The sequence below is a fragment of the Onychostruthus taczanowskii genome, unplaced genomic scaffold, assembly GCF_017590055.1.
Source record: "Onychostruthus taczanowskii isolate IOZ18803 unplaced genomic scaffold, ASM1759005v1 scaffold24, whole genome shotgun sequence".
NCBI lineage: Eukaryota > Metazoa > Chordata > Aves > Passeriformes > Passeridae > Onychostruthus > Onychostruthus taczanowskii.
The window spans coordinates 7962944-7982540 of NW_024499684.1; the positions used below are offsets into that span (position 1 = coordinate 7962944).

The 19597-nt window shown below is 43.4% G+C and overlaps 1 protein-coding gene across 1 annotated transcript in view; it reads right to left on the bottom strand.

Annotated features, from left to right (window-relative positions):
* Nucleotides 1–1265: 1265 nt before the first annotated feature.
* MCF2L2 (MCF.2 cell line derived transforming sequence-like 2) overlaps nt 1266–19597 on the bottom strand; it is a 115522-nt gene continuing 97190 nt past the window's right edge. Inside the window, exons 26-34 of the mRNA XM_041406012.1 lie at nt 16863–16972; nt 12914–13009; nt 10257–10346; nt 8479–8550; nt 6731–6817; nt 4553–4671; nt 3896–4008; nt 3382–3485; nt 1266–2249 (exon numbers count right to left, since the gene is read on the bottom strand). Of these exons, the coding sequence (XP_041261946.1) occupies nt 2149–2249; nt 3382–3485; nt 3896–4008; nt 4553–4671; nt 6731–6817; nt 8479–8550; nt 10257–10346; nt 12914–13009; nt 16863–16972 (892 nt within the window). The 3' untranslated portion in view covers nt 1266–2148. The remainder of the gene's footprint in view (nt 2250–3381; nt 3486–3895; nt 4009–4552; nt 4672–6730; nt 6818–8478; nt 8551–10256; nt 10347–12913; nt 13010–16862; nt 16973–19597) is intronic.

Here is a 19597-nt window from a genome sequence, read left to right on the forward strand (position 1 = left end):
CTCTGTCTCCCACACACAAAATCTTACAATTCTCACTAATGTGCAATCAAAGCTCCCTAGCCCTTCCCTCTCCTGTGCTTAGGGCAGGGGTAGACAGCAGCACTGTTCCTGTGCAAAAATTACTGAAAGTAATAGAGAAACCAGAAGGAACTCATTTTAGAGGGAGGATAAAGTAATTGCACTATAAGAAAATGTCGCTGCATATTCCCTTAGGGGACTGAAAGGAATCAATTCTTCCTGCAAGATGCTGATAACCACAGTAGACCAAGAGGATTCATGTTCCTGAGAGCCTACATGTCAATTTTGAGGTAAATGGCCAACACAAACAGGCAAGCTCCTACCTCTATAGAACAAAAAAAAAAAAAAAAAAAAATTAAAAAAAAAAATTCCAGAAAGATCCTTTAGTCATGAACAGAAAATGTAAAAAATCACAGAGTTTAGATATGGAGGGTTAGAAGAGCCATGGGATTCAATCACCACTGTGCAACTCATAATCAAGCAATAAATCTTCACAGGCAAAAAAAAAAAAAAAATCTGACTGAGCCTTTACCTGCTCCAAGGCTTTTTCTCAAGCAGGACTATCTGCCTGCTCCACAGCTATCCTGACTCCCACACTAAGGTACTTGCAACACCAGCCTCCACTGAGACACTAAGGAAAACATTCGAGTCCCTGCGAAGGTGAGAGCAGAAATGATACACACACCTACTGCTTTGCTCAGAGGCTGTTAGTAAAGAATGGGTTTTGGTTTGCTTCATCTCCATTTCTAGTGCTTTTAGTGCCCTTTGTTATTTACATAAAGCACCACTAGTCTGAGGGTTAAACAAAACATCCCTAAGAGTGAAAGCCACTCTTGAGCTTCTTCTGGGCTCATTTTTACCAGACTGATCTTTGCCTGTTTGCAGCTCTTAGTCAATATTTATCTTTACTAGCAGCTAGTTTAAATAGCTAGTTTAGCTATTTATCTTCACTAGCAGTATTTATCAGTACTAGCAGCTTTTGTGGGACATAAGACCCAATTACCATCAAAATGCCTTCATGCCTTAACAGCTGCTCTAAATGAGCTAATGGCTTGTATAGGAATCATAACATCTGTAATCACTTTATATGATACATTACATCCTTATGTGGCAGAGATTTGGTACAGTCCTTTCATCAAACATCCTGGAAAGAAGTATTTAACAACAACACTTTATCCACTCATTGGAGCATCTAATGCTCACTGCCTATTTGCAATGCTTAAGTATATTCCAAATGGGGGGTGAAATGTATCTACTCATAGCCCAGCACACAAGGAAAGCATGCAGTCTACTCAAACATGTGACAGTAAATGGCATTCAACTGAATTCTCGGCACCAAATGCAAAGGGTTGTGATCCAGCAACCAGAGACTGTAGAGGGGGCAGAGGAATGACTTAGACTGTAAAAAGAGTTCAGAGTGTTCTTTGTCACAGTAGCTGTTACATGTCTTTACTTCCCTGCTTAGCCTGCACCTCCCAGGCAGGAGCTGCCACCGGCACCGTGCCAGGTGTGGATGCTGTGTCAGCAGCCACCGCAGCGGGGTCACGTCACCGCGGCACGGAGCCTCTGATGGTCCCAGCCAGAAGTCTCCTTTCCACAGCCACCCTCAAGTGGGGTGTTTTTGGTGTTGACTGACAGCAAAAAGGGCACATTTGTGATGATGCATCAGCTGGAATTAAGGAGGACAGGGAAGGCACAGCCAGAGGCAAGCAAATGGAAAAACCTCCAGGTGACCCCAGGGTGGAGCAAGGACTGGTAACCACCATGTGCCCCTCTGCAGTGATGTGGTGCTCAAGCAAAGTTGCCAAAAGGTGCGTGCATAGAGACTCTTCAGCTCTGCTGTCGACCTAATTTAGGCCACATCTTCTGAAACAGTTTGATAATCAATGCGAGAAGCATTTTTCTCCTCTAATACTGAAGGTAGGTTTGATGTTTTCTGGATGTTTAATGCTCCTTTCAAGTTTGTTTTTCCCAGCTTGCCAGGTGGACAGCACAGTTCTCATCTGTTCATGTTGATAAAATTTTAGTGAATTGTGAACCTCAGAGCTTGTGAGAAAGGCAACTTTGATCCAGTGTCCACCCAAGATCAAGACAGGTGGACAGGGTCCTGAGGAAGGCTGGTCCTGCTGTTCAGCTGCCAGCCCTCTGTTCTGCTGGGAAGCTTTTGGCCACCTCACTTTCCTTCGTGTCTGACTCTACTGAGGCTGTGCTGCAGGAATCGTTGTACGTGTCTGAAAAGGAGGACATGGGCATTGTCACTGCAATATGTCTATAGGATCTTTCATCTACAGTCTCAAGGTTCTTTGTTAAAAGCCTGGAATAAAATAAAACATAAAATCACAATTCTACTGCTCTCCTAATTCCTTCACAAAAGTCAAGGGTGTAACTGGTGAAATGGTGTGTAACTGTAATGTGTGCCTGGCTTTATTTTTATTTTGAATCACAGGACATGCCAGTGAAAGGAGAGCCATTGTTGGGTTGGTGAGGTGAAGGAGCAGCAATTACCAAACTCCCTTTACACCACAGCAAAGAATCCTGAGGTTGAAAAAGGATTTCCTTCATTTAAACAAACTGACCAAAAAAATCAAAAGAGATCAGTAACTCAGAATAAAGTGCTGCTAGCTCTCTATCACAGATCCCCAGGGAATGGCTGTGCCAGATTTTGCTTTCTTCTGCTACCAGAAGAAAAGCAGGACACATTTGGTAAATTATATTTAAGGATGGACAAATATTAGTCTGAATTGTAAACCTTTGATCTTCAGAGTTGCTCAGATTCAGCTTTTCCAGTGCAACCTGTTTGGGTGTTAGGTCAGAACCAAAGCTGTGACTGGATGACTTTTAGTGCTGATTTGGCTGAAATCTTGCCAGAGCAGCCCTTCCTGCAGCTTTTGGAGCCAGCTGTGAAATATGATGAAGGCAGTAATGGTTCATGAAATTTTAATGTTTTCAAATCTATGCCAGAAGCACAGCCCTGATGCTGGTCTCCATCCAAAGTCTGTCCATGCCAGGATCAAAGCTGTCCTGCAGACACACCCTGTGTATGAGACACTTGGGCTCACTGTAAAGCAGCCAGCCTGAGTTCTGGTAGCCATAGAAGTTGGATGGGAGATTCAAGTTCTGCTCAGATAGGGGAAAACAATTAAGCCAGGCCAAGGAACGCTGCTGTGCCTGAGTAACTCTGACACCCAGGCACCAAATTTCAGGTTAGCTCAGCCATGTCACCAGAGACTGCAGCACAGACATGCACTCAGATGAGTACTTCAACACAGAAGTGCACTTTTTATCACATTTATTTTTGCTATCACATTCTTTTTCAGTATGAAGAAGAAAACAAACAAACCAGTAACACATTTTCTCTATTACCTGCATTGCTGCTCTTAATTATGCTGTTACTGTCCCCCTCTGCTGGCTGCAATATGCTGGAGGGAACCCAGTCGCTTTTCTCAGAGACCAGTTTCTTCACTAACCTGAAACTCAGAGAACAGTCAGTGAATTTTCCTACATTTCTCTTCCCTGGGTTGTGTTTCTTAGAGGTGCATGTTGGGCTATTATTTCCTGAACTAGGGAAGAAGGCAGAGGGCCCAGGGCAGTCCTAGAGGTATCCATACAGAATCACTGTGTTGGAAGCGACCTTCAAGATCACTGAGTCCAACCCAGCCCTAACACCTCAGCTAAACCCTGGCACCCAGTACCACATCCAGTCTTTTTTAAAACACATCCAGGGATGGTGGCTCCCCACCTCCCTGGGCAGACCATTCCAGTACTTTATCACTTTTTCCATCAAAAACTGTTCCCTACTATCCAACCTATATTTCCATCTTTTCCAGGAGGTTCTGGCTGTCCCAGCTGTCCAGTTCTCTCTCTCTGCCATACTCACCATTGGCCATTCTCTCCTTCCTGCACAAACTGCACTAAATCTCCATCCTCAAGAGTAAGAGAATCTGGGAAACAGCTGTCAAAGCTGCCTTCGACCCGGAAGAGATTGCTCCCCTAAAATGAAAGAAACAAGGCACCAGAAACAATCACTATGGATGAAAGAACCCTGTGCAAGAGGTTTTAGTTAAATACTGAATTAGGTATTTCAGGCTGGCAGATATTTCTTCTGTAGGCAATTGTGTTTTATCATGCCCAGGTTAAATATTACTCAAAATTTGGATAGATCTGTTCTCTGCATTTAGACTTTAGGCTTAACCCACCAGCCATTATTCTGATATAAAAATTGTGTTTGTGACACCAGGCGAAGTTATCTGGAAAAGTGTGAAATTACTTTTTTAAAGACTCAGAGTTTTCCTTCACTTTTGTAGCAGGCAAAGTGACAGCTTACAAGTATGGGTGACATGTTACGATCCTCATCCTGATCAACAAAATCTTGTAATAATCTTCCAACACCCCAGATGAAATTTCCATTTACTGTATTCCCACACATCCATGGATTTAAGCTAGTATGAACCCAAACTTTACAGGTTACATTGTGATCCTTAAAGAGAAGGAAGTTGTGCTGGGAAAGGGCAGTGTAATTTTAAAAAGCAATTACATTGTTAGGGTTGGTCTCTTCCTCCAAATCAGAAGAGTTGGAGAGTTCATCCATGCTGGAAGGGATGGCTTCAAAATCTTCAAATGTGTCTAGAGAAGGCATTTGTCTGCTGGGCCAACCTTTTCAAAAGACATAAACCAGAAAGAGTTAGCTATCAGACATTAGACTCTTTGATAATCAGTCTGTAAAATAAATGTCACAGGTTCACTTCCCATTCTTCCACTTACCAAATTGCTGGTACTTTTTTATAGCTTATTTCATGGTTTTGCCATAAAAATTATGTCACAGCGATTATTCTGTCTCTAAAAGCCTGCACCACTCACTGTCCCTGGTGTGAGAGCAGTGTGTGTGGCTGCAGCATTCACACCCATGGATATTTCCAGTGCTCAGCACTGCTCAATCCCTTCAGCTCAGGAGGTACAAAAAAACAAGGACCAGGAATCTTCCAACAAATGGTAACTTGTGCTGACATGACTTTCAGAAGGCCATGATGATTCAGTTTCCAGCTTACCTCCACATGTTTAAGTACAAAGCCATGGAATTTTTGTTGACTTCTTATCTCCATCTCACCCCAAGGTGATATTGCTACCTGAGGAATTTACAAGACTATATGCTGGAGCAGGCTGCAAGTGCAGGGACGGCACAGAGGAAACAGCAAGGCACAAAGACAGCCAGGGGGGTGAGGAGAGATCTCAGTCATATTTGTGCTGTTACCTGTCTCACTGCATGATTTTCACCAGAACCACCCCAACCCAGTGGAATGGACTCAGCGAGAGATTTCCAGCTCAAGCTCAACAGCCAGTCTCGCTTCACCTAGAAAGGAAGGTCCATAGGACGTATCCTTAGGGAAACTGAGGCAGAGCCTTATGAGACCTCTCTGCCTGAGGCTGCCATGGTGCAAAAGTAGCTCAGGCTCTTTTGTGCAGATGGCAATCATCGTCTGCACTTTCCTGCACTTGATGCTTGTCCCTTTTCTGGTGGAATGGGAATTACTACAGTCCAGCTCAGAGGAAACAGACCTTGCATCTACCAAATGATTCTGCAGCCCTGACAGATACAAGCTGAATGCAGTCAGTCAATTTACCATGTGCCTTCCTAATTAGTGTACCTGCTGGGCATTAGCTGATTCACAGGGACTTGGGTTGAACAGATGCTGAACCAAGTTCTTTACATCCTGTGGGCCACTGCTCTCAACAAAGTGAAGCTCTGACCACAAGGCATGGAGACAGATGCTCAAACACTGGGGTTATGCACATCCCAGCACACTCAACCTACACCAAACCATGGCCTGAGGCAATACAAAACGCAAGCCAGGCAGTTCAGGCAGTAAACAGAAAAGTGACCTGATCTGGGAGAAACAGGTTTATTAATTGGTTTATTTAATCCCTCCCCATTCACATCCTCCCTGCTATAAGCACTGGTTGGTGCAACACATGGTCATGCAGCTCTGCAGCCCCTTCTGCCACCCAGGGACTGTCTGCTCCAACAACTGCAACCCAGTTTCAAGGGACACAGGGACCTTCTTCCAGCACAGCTGCATCCCCAGCTATGCCCCCACAGATATGGTCTGGTCATCTGTGCTTTTAAAGGTGTAAACCAGCCTCTGAAGTGACACTGTCCTGTACCAGTTTATTCACACCAGCAATACTAGCAAGGGTCTAAACATACAAGAATATCCTGATTCTAATTCACTTCAAACTGCTGCTGCAATTTTAGTTCAAATTCACAGACTGGACTACAAACACCAAGAGAAAAATATATCTCTCTACCCCATCAGACAAAACTTCCACAGTCTTTTGTCACTGTCATTTAGAAACCTCACCAGCAAGAATTCCTTACAAATACATGCATTAGTCTCCCTCTTCCATACAAATCACTATTCTAATTTCAGAGACTAAGAAACAATTTGTTTCTCATGCTTAATTCTTATAAAATAAGATATCAAATTCTGAGCTCTCTTGCTTTCAATTAAAATAATTATTTTCAGCCTGACCTCAGAAAACCAGAATCTGGGGCATTGTTTCTAAGCTTGTGATCCAAGCTTGTTCTTTCATTGTTTTGATGGGAAATAATATTCACCAAAAGAGAAAACTCTCCTTTTAATAAAGAGAGTAAATATCATCATAAATTTAGTTTGCACTCTCAAATTGAGTTTACAAATACTTTAATTTTGTTTACCTGTCTGTGAAGCAGATCTAGGTACGGATCTCGTGGTGGAACCGGCATTACATTTAGTCTGGGCCAAAATGGTGTTCTCAAAAGCATCTGTGACAGGAAGTACAATTTGTGTCTTCAAGGTGAAATAGTGACCAGACAACCAGTACAAAGTGAATTCCTGCATCACCTCTGCAACTGACAGTCTCTTTAACAAACAGGTGGACTGGGGTCCAACAGTTATAAAAGAGGAGACACATGACCAGCACAAATGAGTGAAAGGACAGCAGCATTCCACAGAAAAACTGTAAGTCTGAGAAGGACAGAGAACAGTGAAATGAATCAAACAGAAGTATTGATGTTAATTAAGGAAGACAATTCCTGAGTGAACAGTGCAATGTTCTATTTCATTACAGCTTCTTTACCCATTTTTAAACATATTTTCCTTGCAGCTTTTCAAATGATTTTGTAGGTGATAATTCATGGTTTTGATCCTAACCCATACAGCAGCAAAAGGGGACCAGGGAGACCAGAAATTAATGATTTCACCCTTGATGAATGCAACAGGATTTTGGGGGCGGGGGAGTCCCTTGTGTTATTACCTCAGTCAGAGCCCTGGCAATAGCAGCAATATCTTCTGGTAAAGGAGTGATAATGTTCATTGTTTCCTACTTAAAGATACTGTGCAGCAGTACCTTGTTTGTAACCTGTGAGGAGCAAGTCAGTTCTATGCTGCAGATAGCTCTTGCACCTTGAAATCCCCTCTGCCCCTGCAGCCACAGGGGATGCTGAGATCAGGCCATCTGTCAGTGAGGGAAGCAAGGAATAAACCCCACACTTTGAGTGGTGCTGGGTGCCAGGATGGTTCAAAACATACTGTCAGGGGTCACTGGCAAAAGGAAATATTTTGCAAACAGCAAAACTACTTCTGCTGTCTCTAAATTGTTTCTTCCAACCTCTCTGTTCCTCTTCTGCTGGGAGTGCCATGGGGGATAGCTCTGATATTTGACCAGTTCCATCACTGACCTGTTCACTGGCTCTTCCTACCAAGTTTTTGTGCAGAACAACACAATGCTATGAAAGGAGTCCTCAGAACACATCTCTCTTCTGCCTGTCCTGCAGCAGAGGTACCTGGCTCCTTATGTCCCCCTAAGGCAAATGGTCTGGGGAAGGGGAAGGCTAACAATAGAAGCTGGTGATCTTCCAGTGGCTGAGGAACAGCATCCCAATTTAACTATTTGGTACTGTTTATTAAATATCAATTTATTAATCTGCTGCAACAAATTGGTGGAAATTCTGCTTGTCTGAAATGAAACACTGCACCTGAAATGGCTATTAATACACAGTCTAGCCTCCCCTGTAGTCTTTATGCACGTAGCTCCTGCTCCTCTCATTAAGAGTAGACACCAACAAGGGAAGAGGGATGGAAGTGGCCAGACTGCAGGTGGAGGTGAAAAGGAGCCCCTTGGCTCCCTGCTGCTGCTCCCTATGGAAGGAGGCACAGCCAGGCAGAAAATCCAGATCCAGGTGACAGTCTAGAGCTTTATTTCCCAAACAGGCAGAGAACTGGGAATTTAATTCAGGCCCGTGCCTAGGTGAATATGAGTGCAGGGGACAGGCAAGGGGGTAACAAGCTGCCTTTAACCCAGTTATGCAGATAAACTGACCCCAAGCCCCTAATGGACTCCAGTGTCACCCACCAGCTGTGATGAGATGTGAGTTCAGTGAATAATATCAAATGAGGTTTTCATGCAGGATGGAAATACTCCTACCTTCAAACCCCAGGGGAGTTGGGTCACTCTTTATTTCATGTCTCTTGACTTTAACTGCAGGAACAAGGGGACCTGTGTGGAGTTTATAGAGTCACAAGGCTGTAAATAGTGTTAAAGAAGAAACTTGCTTTCCTACCACCTAAAAACACTAACTACCTAACACTTTTAATTTCACCCAGAAGAATGACCAACCCCTGGGTTCTAGGTGGTGAAGATACACACTTCTGTGAAGTGGATAGGGAGCAGACCCCTTTTGTCAAAAGACATGGAGACATCACAACAAAAGAATCTGCTTCCCTTCGAGTCTCACAGATGTTGCCTCTCTCTCTTGCCCAGGAGATGGCACTAAGGCAGCAGACCCACAGTCCCAGCCTTCAGCCGTGAGCCTGGCAGGACACAGCTCACAAAGCCAACAATTCTGACCCACAGAAGTGGGGGACACCAGCCACAGGTCTGTGTGCAGCCCCTCTCCTGTGCCCGACTGCAGATGTGGGGGGAGCTGAACTGTCAGGAGGGAGGGTCAGACACAGCAGCAGCTGCAGCCTCAGAAGTGATGACCACAACACGCTGGCTAGGTCTGCATCTGGGCTGATGCTGAGACAAGACTCAGGCTTCACTTATTTTGTCATCTGAAATATTTTCTTAGAGCAGATGCTGTAACAAAAAAACTTAATTGAAAAGCACTGATTCTGTTTTTGAGCTTTGAAAATCATTGCAGAAGTAGCTTTCTCAGTATCCCAAGAGATTGCCAACAGTCTTTTGGCAGACAGGATTCTAGGATAGGACTTTTTTGATATGAAACTGTAACAATTTTTAACTTTCATTGCAATTCACACATGCTCTCTTTGATACACCACACTAAAGAGCAACCCTTGGTTGCCCATTTTCTTTGTAGATATGTGCTTCTTTATGTTCCCCAGCTTTGAAAAGAATTATTAGGAAATAACTCAGTCTTCCCACAATTTAGCAACTGATCATGTATTTCTGAGTTGTTGCTGAGGGCAAAAAGCTGTAATAACTTCTTCTCATGTGCTATGCCCATCACTTCCATGTGAGGAGGTTCTAGTGCTGTGGTCTAAAGGTGCTGTCAAAGAAACATTTTTAGGTAGTGAGACTATCACATCCTTCCTTGGCCCATCAACCCCACTGTGCCCTCATTCCCTGACAGCCTCATTGCAGCCAGGAATGAGGCTCATATCCTTCACAGCTGTTGAGAAGGCAACAGACACTGAGCAACCTTCTTCCTGGCAAGTATAGAGCAAAGATTTTTGTAAAAAATTGATTCTGCCCTTTTGGCTTCTATTTTGATTTGTGAATTGCCCTGAAAATCTTAACCTTGCAAATCAGTTCCTCCAGTCCACTCCAGGAACTGCCAAAAGGTAGTATATTCAGAATTCCATGTAAAACCATATGTTCTGTTGTCAAAATTATCCCTGATATGTAGGCTTATGTGCCCACAATGCTACTGGAAACCCTACATCAGCCAAAATTTAATCCAATTTTCATGGACACCAGCAACATTTTTTGAAGCCTACAATGGAGAAACTGGGAAGAGTCACTCTGTGTGCTGACAGCACACCTTAATACACATTCAAAATATCCTGGCCTGCCTCCCTGCAGTTGCTACACTGGTGCTGACTCTTCTACTGGAAGAAGACTCTTCTACTGCCTTTGCAAAAACCGAGGCTGAGGCGCTCACTCTGTGAGCAGCATTTGGCAGTGAATGTGCCAGGCAGCAGGCAGGGAGAGGGGGAGCTGAGCAAGCAGCAGGACAGTACCTTTGGTGGCAGCAGAAGCATTAACTGTGGTGCTGATGGAGGAGGCTAGGGAAAAGCGACGGGTAACTTCTCTGTCCTTAGACTCTGGATCTGGGAGAACAGACAGATGCAATGCAGGGCAGGGTTAGAGGTTAATAAGCACTGGGGGTAAAAGATGTTCAAAGCAAAGCAGCAGCTGGAAAAGGGTAAAGAAAAGAAAGGTTGCTCCTCTAAAACAGAGAAAAAATACCCTCAACAAGGTGAAAAGCACAGAATGTGTTAGTATGAACATATTTTCAAAGCATTTCCAATTGCACCAATTTTAATACTTCAGAAAAGAGCCATGCCAATTATTAGTTTAGCAACCAACTAAAAACCAACTGTAGTGTCCAAGTACAGCTACAAAACACAGAGAAATGAGCATGATGGCTGGAATGGGGCGTGCATCTACAGATGAGGTTTGGATCATTTTAGACACTGAACTGCTTGTTCTGTGATGACTGACTTGAAATACACTGAAAAACAAGCATAAATGATGGTTTGGAGTTCACATTTGTCATTTCTAAAATTTAACTGTGCGAATGCCTGAAAATAATCTCTGAGTTTCTGTCTTTACCAGTGCAAACCAGCTTGGAGAAAGTGAAGGCTACATAGTGGTTTTTTGTTTCCTTATTTAGCATCCTGCCTTTTCTCTAAGTTTGCTCAGGAGTAAAGACAACGACTCCCCACATTTCACTATGAGATGTGCTGAAGTTGTGCCCACCCCAAGGAATATGAACTTGGCTCTACAAACCAGGATGGTAATGCTGACCCAAGGGTGGGGAGATGCAGGGTGCTTTGAGTGTGGACTTGGATACACTTTGGTGCCAGCCCTGGGACGTCTGCCCCAGAGATCTCTGCTCTGATGGAGTGCAGGGTGCTGAAGTTTCTTCTCCAGACATCAGCATTTCTTTAACTAAAACACCAAAGTGATTATATGCAACATTTTTCCTGCCTGTCATATCCAGCCTGGGTAGACAATTCAGTATTTCTCTGAGAATCCATGCTCCACTGGCAGTTGATACCCAATCTTGTTTCCACCCTAGTTAGTTGGGGTATTATATTGTTTAGACCTTCATTTTTATGTGCTCTGGACAGGAGCAAACACAGCAAACCTGAACCAAAGTACACTCAGCTCAACACACCATCCTTCACCATGGCCAAAACAAAACAAAAACCTTTAGACAAAGTGTTGAGGAGCAGGACAAGCTGATTGCAGACACTTCCCTGTTCCCTTCTCCCAGCTTCCAACCTGCCTCAGCAGCCAGCCCGTGCAGTGCTGAGAGGCTTTTCCTGTGGCCACGACCACGGCCAGCCAGCCTGCCTGCCAGCAGTTCCCTCTGGCCAGGAGCAGGTCAGCCCCACAAAGTGAAGCAGGACATTGTGCAAGAGGTGTTCCACAGGAATGTCAAGTAACCAGACCCAGCAAGGCTTTGAACTCAGAGCACCTACAGCTGAGCTCTTCCGAGCTGTGCTTCACTGCCTGGAACACTGAATGCAAGGCAAGACACTTCAAATGACAAGAAAAACTCAGAATAAAAAGTAAAAGAGGCTCCAAACAAAATTGTAAATCTAGACTCACAAAAATTAAGGAATTATTTCTGAAAGTTGTGTTCTGTCATTGATTTTCTTGAGTCACAAGATTTAAAATACACTTATTTTTATATTCAGGCATTGAACTTTGTTTGTACATCTTGGATCTCACTACCACATGAAACCTTAATCTTGTAGCCAGAATCTTACAGCAGTGCTGACTCTTGGTGCCTTTCTTATCTACTTGATCACATTATAATTTAATGCTTCTGTATTTCTGCTTCTATGCTTTCATCTTGGTTCTTCCTCCTTTGATGCTCACCCTCTCCCATCACTGCATACTAACCCTTTGTCTCACAGAGGAAATATTATTTATCAGAACAGGAGAAAAGCCACACAAAAACAATAAAGGGAGTAATTACAGTATATTTTCAGAAAGTGATTGAAATTAGTCATTCAATTTAATTTCTATTCACATTTCTTTCTTTCCTCTAAAGTCTCTTCCCTGTACAGCTTTCACAGGAACTTGCAATGCTCTCTGTTCACGGATATCTACTAAACATTTATGCACAAATACCCAAAACAGAGCATTTTACAGTGTCATATAACATAATTAAGTGGAATAAAACCCCAGATCTCCTGAATTCTGGTTCCCCACTAGGCCACAGCTGAACAATATTTGAAAAAACAAAGACTTCCAACCAATGAATGATTTCACACATGAAAATCTCATGTAGCACAACAGATGTGATACTCTTTTTCTTCAAGCCTGTAAGCTGCTGAAAGAAGTTGAGTTGATCACTTAAAACCAGTTCACACTTTGACCCTTGAGAGAAACTGGAAACAAATGTTATTTGCACTGTGCTCCAGTAAAAGACCCAGCCAGCCAGCCCAGAGGCTGCCTTGCCAGTGCTGCTCTGGGAGCAAGTTTTGGTGACGGTGTCTTTGAGCAGAGGAGCCACTTGTGTGCACCAGAAAGGAGCGTTTGGGTGAGATGCAGCAGCACTTTAGGAAACGGTGATGGATGGCACCATGGGATGGAGAGAACATTGTGGGAGTGCAGGAGACAGATGGCCTGAGACCAAATGCTGCATGGGTGATTTTACCTTTGGGTGGAGCTCTGCGGTTGGAAAGACCTTGCAATGTGAATCGCTTTCTAGCAAGCGCTGTGCGCTCAAGGTTAAGGCTGCTGGAAGCATCAACTAGGAGAGAGAGGGAGAGGGAAGAGAAATAAGGAAGGAAGGGACAGCTGTTCAGCTTATGGCAAAGGAAAGGTTAGCACTGGATGACAACTAAAAAGAAATCAATAAATTTTGATTCAGTTCAAGCCTGAGCAAGAGCTAATCAATCAGAAAGGTGACATGAGGTCAGGGTGAGAAAACCAGCTGAACCAAACAGAGCCCCTGGGTTGAGTTTGGCTCACTGAGTTTTAATGGAGAAAACAACAAAACAAAACCAAAGAATAACAGGTGAAGGGAGGTAGCTCTCATCAAAGGAAAATACAATTTAGCAGCAAGCTAGTGCCTTCTGTTATGGAAACACATCATTGGTTGGAGCACTGAGTTGTAGGGAGAAACAAGAGAAGAAGCCTTGCAGTGTAGGACATGCAATTGTTGGGAGCAGTCCCACTTCTGCAATCCAGCACTGCCACTGAAGAGACTGCCCTCACCAGCCCTGTGGCTGGTACACCTTCAGCCTTACCTGCTGAAACCTTTCTAAAGCCTCTGAAGCTTGCAGAGAGTCATGCAATTGATCTCCTGATTTGCTGGGATGTAAGGATGCCATGCCAGCAAAGCTCACATGCCAGGCTCCTGCATGAATAATCAGCCATGCTGTCTGACAGCTGCCTCTGCAGAGATCAGTCACAGATGGATCGAGGTCCTGAGGCTCTGAGCTTGAAAGATACTCAGTTACTCACATTGCAGGAAACAGGTGGACCTAGATCAAACCCCCATATCCACACATTCCTGCCAAATCCTCCATCTGCTCCTTTCTTGGTGTGGGCAGATAACACCCACAAGGTTTATGGCAAAGGAGCAGGAGAAAAACCATGTGTTGGGTGCCTGCTTCTGAACCTTGGGATTTAACCAATAGATTTTCCTCCTCTGTCACATAAAATCCTTAGAGGGACAAATGAAGACCAAAAGTACAAAGGGAACACAGAGAGACAGTGAATCCACACTGACAGACAAGAAATAGACAAATAAGCTGTGCTTCCCAAGGAAAGTGCATCCCATCACTTCCTGATTTGCAGCCAAGATAGTCCAGGATCCGAGGTGCCTGCATGCATAGGTGAGTGTGACAGGAACAGAGGAACAGAAGAATTATGTCACTGTGGTTGAGCTCCTTCTACCCAGTGCCAGCTCTGGGCCAGGCAGGTGATCTGGTGAGGAGCTGCTCCCGAGCAGCAGCTTCAGCTTTGGCTGCCTTTGGCTTCCAAACAGCCTGTGTTGGCCATTCCCTGCCATGGCTGCTCCCATTGCCAGGCAATCTTTGTACAAATACCGTAGCTTATAAAGAATTTAAAACTGGTATGTCAAATATATTTACTTCCTGATTTCTTAGGGCAAGAAAATCCAGAGCATTTAATTATCAGAGAGTCCCACAGGGAGTACAAGAGTGCAGGTGCAGAGGGGTGGGCTCCTGTGTTCTTCAGCTCTGCAATTGAATCACTTCACTGAGGGACCCCTTTGCATTTCACAAGCACCCACTGCCTTTCTGCACCAGCAAAGCATTGGTCTCTAAAGTCATGTTGTTTCCACCTCAGTCATTCAAACCTTTTCCTTCATATTGCAGGTATACCAAATAACCCTGGAAATTACTTCCAAACATAATAAGAACCAGGTCTTGGATGGGCAGCAGGTTGAACAAGTATGCATACTTTGCCACAAGTATGCATTGCAGAGAGCCTGCAATGCATACTTGTGGCAAAGAAAGCCAACAGCATCTTGGGCTGCATCAGACAGAGCTGTGCCAGCAGCTCCAGGGAGGTGACATTTCCCCTCAGCACAAGAGACACCCTCCTGGGCTCCTCAGGACATGGGCATACTCCAGTGAAAATCCAGTGAGATGCCATGAAGATCATTAAGGGATTGTAGTAGCTGACATGAGGAGAGTGAAAGAGCTGTGATTGCACAGCCTGGAGAACAAAATATTCAAGAGGATGTTAGAAAGAAGATGGAGCCAGATGCTTCTAAGTGGAGCCCAGTGAAAGGATGAGAGAGGCAATGGGCACAGATTGAAATATGGGAAATTCCATTTAAAAATGTGAGAAACCCTTTTTACTGTGGAAGGGGTTAAGCCTAGGACAGTGTCCCCATGGCAAATTATGGAGTCACCATCCTTGGAGCTGTTCAGAACCTAAATGGACATGGCTGTGAGCAGCTTGCTGCAGCTGACCCTGCTTCGAGCAGGGCAGTCAGACATGGGAGTCCCCAGAGGTTCCTGCAGGATTTGCTCCTGTTTTATCTCAAGGCAGTGACTCCACCAGTCAGGTCCACACTGGTTTACATGTAGAAAACTCTGCCACAGCCACTTATCAATAAGAATAACAAAACTGAAATAGCTTGTCAATAGTACCCTCCACTTCTGTACTGCAGAAACTCCCCAGTATTTTAAAATAATCGGTGTTCACATTAACTGCACCGATATTGGAAGCATTTTACAAGCAGTAGGTGGCACAAAAGAGACAGTTTTGGCAGAGCCCCAGGCTCTGTGCCGGGTGTTGGGACATTTTTGGGTTCAGCCCCTTGCAGAGCCCCAGCCGTAGGTGCCTTACAGGGACACAAACTCGAGTTTTGGTGGGACATCTGGAGCTGGAGGGCATTTTGCCGGCTCTGCAGAGCGAGGTGTGCAGCTCAGGATGCACAGGACACTCGAATCACCAAAGAATGGACTCACTGCCAGCCCTGCAGGAAGAGCCACCCACCAGAGGACGAGGATGCTCTGGGCTGAGCCGGTGGGATCCCAGCCAGAGCCCTGAGGAGCTGCTCATGGGAAAGCAGAAGACAGAAGAATGACAATCAGCAGGAATGTGAGCCCTGTTCCCACATCCCACACTCTTCAGTAAGCTGGACAGTTAGAAACCATCAGTAATCTCCCTGGATTTCTTTTTTTTAAAGGGGTTTATAAGTTTAAAAGGAAAAGCCCCTTTTCCACTTCTTGAATCAGGAAAAAAGTCTAAATGTTTTAAAAATAAAATTTTACTGAAAAAAAATGTAAGATCGGGTTTCTTAATGAAGAAGCCAAAACTTTTTTTCCCAGCATGAAAACCTAATGCAATTAAAAATCTTTTGGTGAATAGCCTATTTTTCCAACAGAGATATTCAATTTTCTTTTTAAATATCTTTATTTATAAAGGGGCTGCCACTTTATGCCTCATTTGGGCATTAATGTCTTAAGACCTCACAGTTTTCTTTTTTCATATTAGTAGAAAATTCTTTGTTCAACATAAAGAAATACTGCCTAAAAGAGAAACTGCTATCAAAAGATTTTCTCTTCCTGCTGTCAGATGAGATTCTGTTTCTTTATAGTGTTTATTTTAACTTCTGTTGTATAGAAGATCTGTTGTACTTATGGCCTCAAATAATGGAGGGACTTTCTGTGACTGCCTGTGGGTTTATTTACTGTACACCTGAGGAGAACTGATATACACAGAGGAGGCAAAAAACTGTCCTTGACTTAAACAAAGAAATCAGTTAGTAAAGTCTGTAGAAAAAAAAATAGATTAAGTATGTCTAGAAGTTAACTTCACCAGGATGCAGAAGGTTAAAACATATATGCTATTGTCCCCTAAGTTCTATTTTCAAACAACATAAGTTGTATAAAGAGCACTATAAACCATCAAAACTCAGACTTAAAAACCCTAAACCGGTAATGTCTTTTGGTGCTCACAAATTTTCATGGAACAGTCATTCAACTTTGTAGCTTTTTTTTTTTTTTTTGGATGTTGGGTTAAAACAATGTAGATTTAAAGTATCCTCATCAAACTCCAGAAATATGTGCAAACATAAAAATATTACCCTTTAGAAGCAAAATCTCTGTGAGAATTCCTACCTCTCTTTTGTCTGGCACTGGGACTGGAATTCCTGTTTTTATTGTTTGATGCATCCACATTTGATGTCTCAGATTTGTTTTCATATATACTTGATGACTTCCTGCTATACCTTGGGACAAAAGAAATACAAAAATAGTAACATTCCTGGTAAACATCTAATAAAGCACTGAATACTAAGCATTCTTTTTTACCCTCAGACATGGAAGCCTAAGGAACAAAGGGCTGGTTTTAAAATGCTGTGTGCTATAAAAGCCTGCATCTGTGCAGGCATGTGTGTTGGGGAAAACCCATCCTGCCTCCTCTCCACACCACACAGTGAATGATGTGTTTCATCAGAGTTGAGAAGGGAAAAATGGAGAAACAAGCTGGTTGTCTGCACAAGTTCTTTTTGCAAGTGCAGCAGATTTGAAAGGGTTGGAGTGGGAAGCCAGGTAAGAAAAGGCAACCCAGATTTTCCTTCCTTTGCAGCATAAATACATTTGTCTCCAGGAGACAAAGGGATAATGGATGGTTATGCAGAGGTCATACCATGCATAAGCAACATATGAATTCTATTGGCTTCCCCAACTTCTGTTTCTTCTGCTCTTTGCAGCATGAATCCCAGTGGGATATCCTTGTCTGCAGCTGAATCACAAATGGGAGGATCCACCTTGACAAACCTGCCCAGGCACTGGCCTTGGGTGATGGGATGGACCCCCCTGTCCCTGGTTTGTAGGACATTCAAGCTGCAAGGTTTTCTTGTGGTTCTTTGCAAATGTCTGGTGGTTTAATTTGGGTGTTTGACTGTTATCTTTGGCAGACTGCTCCACACAAATCATTGTATCTACACATTTGAAATACTCTTTGCCAAAGTTCTTGTTATTGACATGTATCAGCAATTAAACTGCTGCTTGCAATTAACATGTGAACTGCTACACTTAACATTCACAGGGCTCGTTCTGCTGTAAGGGAAGGTCCAAGATATCATTAACAATTTAAAAACATTTTAAATACTAGAGATTTGTAAATACCTTTTCTAAACATAAGGCAGTCCAGGACTCATTGTTTTGCATTTGAACTTCTGACCTGTTTCTGATGGAATCTTAGCAAGGTCTCTGTTACCTCCTGTACTAAATCAAAATGTGATTTTGCAGCCTAATGTCGGGTACAAAATGGGGCTCAAAATAAACATGGGAACAAATCCAAAGCACACTCACATTTCCTTATTCTTTTTCCTCTCTTTCTTCCCAGCTAGGCTGGGATAACTGTGAAACATGCAGCTGACAGAGTTAAAGATTTACAGCTGTGAGAAAGACACCAAGAAAATACACGAGCTTTTCTGAAACGGCATCTGCAGCCAAATTCCAAGAGTTTGTGTTTATCCATGTTCACGGGATATTTTTACATGGATGTATGACTGCATCAGTCATTTCCAACAAAGCAGATAGTTAAGCAGTTAGAACAATAGATTATATAAGTTTCATGTGTTTAAATAGATTAGAAAACAATACAAAAGGATCATTTCATTATCAGTTAAATGCAGCAGCCATCCCTTGAGAGAGATACAGCAGCAATAGATACCACAGGGCATCCCATTTTTGGATTGAACAGTGAACTTTGTGGAAGAACTTGGATAGAGAGAGAGAGAGAATTGAAATAGATTGAACAGGACTTAGGGACACTCAATAGCTGCCTGTATTAAGGACACTGGCTCTAAGTGTCCCTTTTCCCAACACCTCAGCTACAATCCCAATTCAGGCATGCCTTATTTCATGGAATTGCAGTCCCAAGTGATGTTGGTGGCATGAAAACAGTAAAGGGGATAGTCTTTGTCATGGGACAGATACAGCTTGGAGAGGGGAAAGCATCCTGCAAACAGATTTCCCCAGTGTCACAGCAGAGGTTTGACAATTCCCAACAAACAGCAGAGTCACTGTCACACATGGGCAGCCTGGAGTAGGTGTTTGTTGGGTAGATAACATGTCAGTGATTAATCAGCCTCCTTCTGCTGGCAGAGCACTGGTGGTGCTGGCTGCTCTTTATCAAATGCTGTCTCCACTGGCCTCCAGCACCTCTCACAGCTGGGGCTGCTTGGTCATGTCAGCCACGAGCACAGACTGTGCTTGATGCTGCAATTCTGCTGCCCTAGCTTATCTTGGGGATATACATTACAGATAACAAACTTTGTGCCATTCATCACAGCCCAGAGCATTGTTTCATGAAGACTCACTGAAGCATCTTTCATGAAGCATCATTCATGAAGACTCACTGTATTCTTCCTGTTCCTATAATAATCCAGCATTTGGAGCAGGAGCATCTGACCTCTCCTTTTTTGGCACAGCTGCCAGAGTGAGGACAACAAACACTTCATTTTTCCTTTGGTTTAATCCACTCTAGGACAAATAGCTGATCACATGGCATTTCTTCCTGGAGTTAATTTTCTGCTGACGTATTTGGTCTATAATTTCTGCTCTGGAAAATCTCACTTTAAGAGCCTTATAAGAAGGACACACATCTGGATTCTTCTGAAACATTTTTGTGATTGGACTTCATATCTTACTGGAATATTTTTCTTCTATCCTCAAGGTGGTTCTGCTGAAAGATTTCCACCCTTGAACCCTAAAAAAGCAAATTAACCAAGCCTAGAGAAAATATGGTGCAGGATTAATAGCACTACATCTGTTTAATATTTCTTGCATTGAGTTGTACAATTCTCAAAGGCTGGCTGTTACCTGGGATCTCCTGGCTTGGTTGA